Source organism: Sinocyclocheilus anshuiensis, unplaced genomic scaffold (assembly GCF_001515605.1).
Source record: "Sinocyclocheilus anshuiensis isolate Anshui unplaced genomic scaffold, SAMN03320099.WGS_v1.1 scaffold626, whole genome shotgun sequence".
Taxonomy (NCBI): Eukaryota; Metazoa; Chordata; class Actinopteri; order Cypriniformes; family Cyprinidae; genus Sinocyclocheilus; species Sinocyclocheilus anshuiensis.
In genome coordinates, this window is record NW_015544167.1 from 610,819 (window position 1) to 613,620 (window position 2,802).

At 36.2% G+C, this 2,802-nt stretch overlaps 1 protein-coding gene across 1 annotated transcript in view; it reads left to right on the plus strand.

Moving 5' to 3' along the window:
* Positions 1-2,802, plus strand: part of LOC107695919 (anoctamin-9-like) — a 16,832-nt gene that overhangs the window by 9,842 nt on the left and 4,188 nt on the right. Inside the window, exons 14-19 of the mRNA XM_016496031.1 lie at positions 125-161; positions 263-374; positions 625-682; positions 799-896; positions 1,501-1,697; positions 1,891-2,043. Of these exons, the coding sequence (XP_016351517.1) occupies positions 125-161; positions 263-374; positions 625-682; positions 799-896; positions 1,501-1,697; positions 1,891-2,043 (655 nt within the window). The remainder of the gene's footprint in view (positions 1-124; positions 162-262; positions 375-624; positions 683-798; positions 897-1,500; positions 1,698-1,890; positions 2,044-2,802) is intronic.

Here is a 2,802-nt window from a genome sequence, read left to right on the forward strand (position 1 = left end):
TTTTAGAGTTTGTTGCAGATATATTTTGATACATTCAAATGCTGGTTTTGGAACATCACTTTCTCTTTGTCTCTTTTCGCTTATGATAACAACAGTTGTAACTATGTACAATTATTTTATGCAGGTCAATTGTACAGTAGCCATGAAGCTGAGTGAAATAGGTCAGTGGAACAGGGTTTGTGGCTTTAATTATCAGACATTTTGATTGTAAACCGTATTTTTTCATAATATAAAACATACCGTTTTGTTTTTCTGCTTACAGAGAATAAGCACTCCCATGCTGCCGTTGAAAGGAGTTTCACAGTCAAGATGTTCATATTCCAGTTCTTTACCATGTTCTCCTCTCTCATATACACAGCTTTCTTTCTGGGAAGGTAGCCTGGACAATTAAAAGTTAAAATATTATATTATATTATCGGTCTTTACCAGATACAATACAAAGATGATAATATAATTTTCCTTCATTAGACATGATTTTTAGTTTTGTGTAGCTATGTTAAATGATTATATCCATATATTTATAACATATTTTCTTTTAATTTATTGCAAGTTTACTGTAATAAAAATGTACTACAAGCAAAGAGCAAAGTAATAGTGAGTACTGAGCAGTAATTTGTGTTTTAGGATCAATGGTCACCCTGGAGGTTATGTGAGGATATCTGGCAAATGGAGACTGGAGGAGGTGTGGCCTCTTATCATTTTCTCTAGTGTGCGATAAACAAATGCACTACTATGTTCTGTATTTCACTTTTTCATGCTAATTTTTTTTTATGCAATATTACATCCCTTTCAATTCAGTGTCACCCAAGTGGCTGTCTCACAGATTTGTTCATTCAGATGTCTATTATCATGGTACTTAAACAGACCTTCAACAATATCTTTGAATATTCTGGTCCGTAAGTGGAACTTTTGTGTTTGCTTTGTGTGGGATGTGCTTTTCATTATTTAACACTGGCATTGGGACACAATAACTTCAAAACTGAAGCCATTTTTTTTGTCAAACATGGACAACTTAATTTTTATGTCACTTCGTTACGCTACTAAACGTTTATTCCTTTGTGTTGTCTATGCTGGCATTATATGCAAAAAAAGAGCAGCAGTACAACCAGTGTAGTCTTGTCAATCAATTGGTCAAAAAAAACAAAAAAACATCAAACTCGCAAGTTTAGTGAACCTGTTGGAGCAGTTCTCAACTTGCATAAAATGAACCTGCTACTGTTTTATGCGTGCTTAAGGCTTGTGAGGCGTGAATCAGTTTAATTACTGACTAGCTGTTCATATGATAATGTCTAGTTAAAGATAAACATTTGGAACATAGTTTTATTGTAATAATATTTTTAATAATACTAATAACAACAATAATAAACATTAAAATGTTACTGAAAGTAGTGTTTTGGTAATACATTATTATACAGACCAATTCATCTTAATGAACTTTGAATAATGCACAGTAAATGTATGACAGATAATAAACACCTTTTTTGTACCCTCTTTCTGCAGCTGGTTTAGTCGGTGGTTGAAGAGGAAAAAGGCCCAGAAGTTTAGGAGAAGGTGTGTCAAATGCTTTAAGAAGGAGGATATGAATACCAAGGAAGGATCCAAACTCTGTGAAAACTGCAAACTCGAAGACCTCCACAGAAACTACAGCCTGATTAAAACGGATCGCTTCAGCCTCTTTAATGAGTTCTTGGAAATGGGTACAGATCTTGAAAATATACTTAAAGATTTAATTGTCATTTTTTGGACCTGTAATAACCACACCTCCAATTAACATATAGCTACATGCTAACATCCACTCAGAGATTTGCAAGAAATCTTTTATTACAAATCATTTGTTTTCTTTGAAACACGGATTTCTGAATTTTGCATTGTCCTTTTTTCCCTCCCCAGTGATCCAGTTCAGTTTTACTACTATCTTTGTAGCTGCATTTCCTTTGGCTCCTTTGTTGGCTCTTCTAAACAACATCATTGAGATCCGATTGGATGCCATTAAGATGGTCAGCCTTGAGCGCAGACTAGTGCCAACGAAGGCCAATGATATTGGTGAGAGAATATTCTGTGAAACGATTCTCGTTCTGAGCTCACTGTGAGGAAATAAAATGGAAGTTGTATAGTTACTGCTATTCCTAAAGACCAGAAGAACCACTGATAAGGGTCAGTTGTGGTTGTGTTTAGCATCTACCACTATGAATATCCTTCTGTAGCAGCTAGGGGCCAAGCACCGAAGGTGTGTAAGCACCTATTGTATCCGTTAGTGCTCTTCTTCATCTTCATTTTCTTCTGCTGCTCTGGAAGTCTATGGCAGCCCATAGAACTGTAATGTAAAATGTTATGAAATTTGGTACAAAGATAGAGGACAGTCTAAACAATCACCACATCAAATTTGGAGTCTCTAACTCAAACCCTCTAGCGCCACCACTTGTCCAAAGTTGCACTCTTATTTGTGCTAATAACTTCTGAACCTTAAAGGGGTCATATGATGCGATTTCAAGTTTTCCTTTCTCTTTGGAGTGTTACAAGCTGATTGTGCATAGATAACATCCCTGAAGTTGCAAAGACTAAAGTCTCAAAACCAAAGAGATATTCTTTATCAAAGTTAAGACTCTGCCACACCCCCCTAAAATGGCTCGTTCTAACACGCCCCCACATATCTACCTCACTATGTGGAAATATTTGCATAATGCGGCCCAAATGTGCATGCAAACAAAGAAGGCGTGGTTTCAGGAACAGCAGTTAGTGTTGAAGCAGCCATGTCAGGGAGACGCTGTGTGTTTCAGTGCGAAAGCAAAAGCACTTTATTTG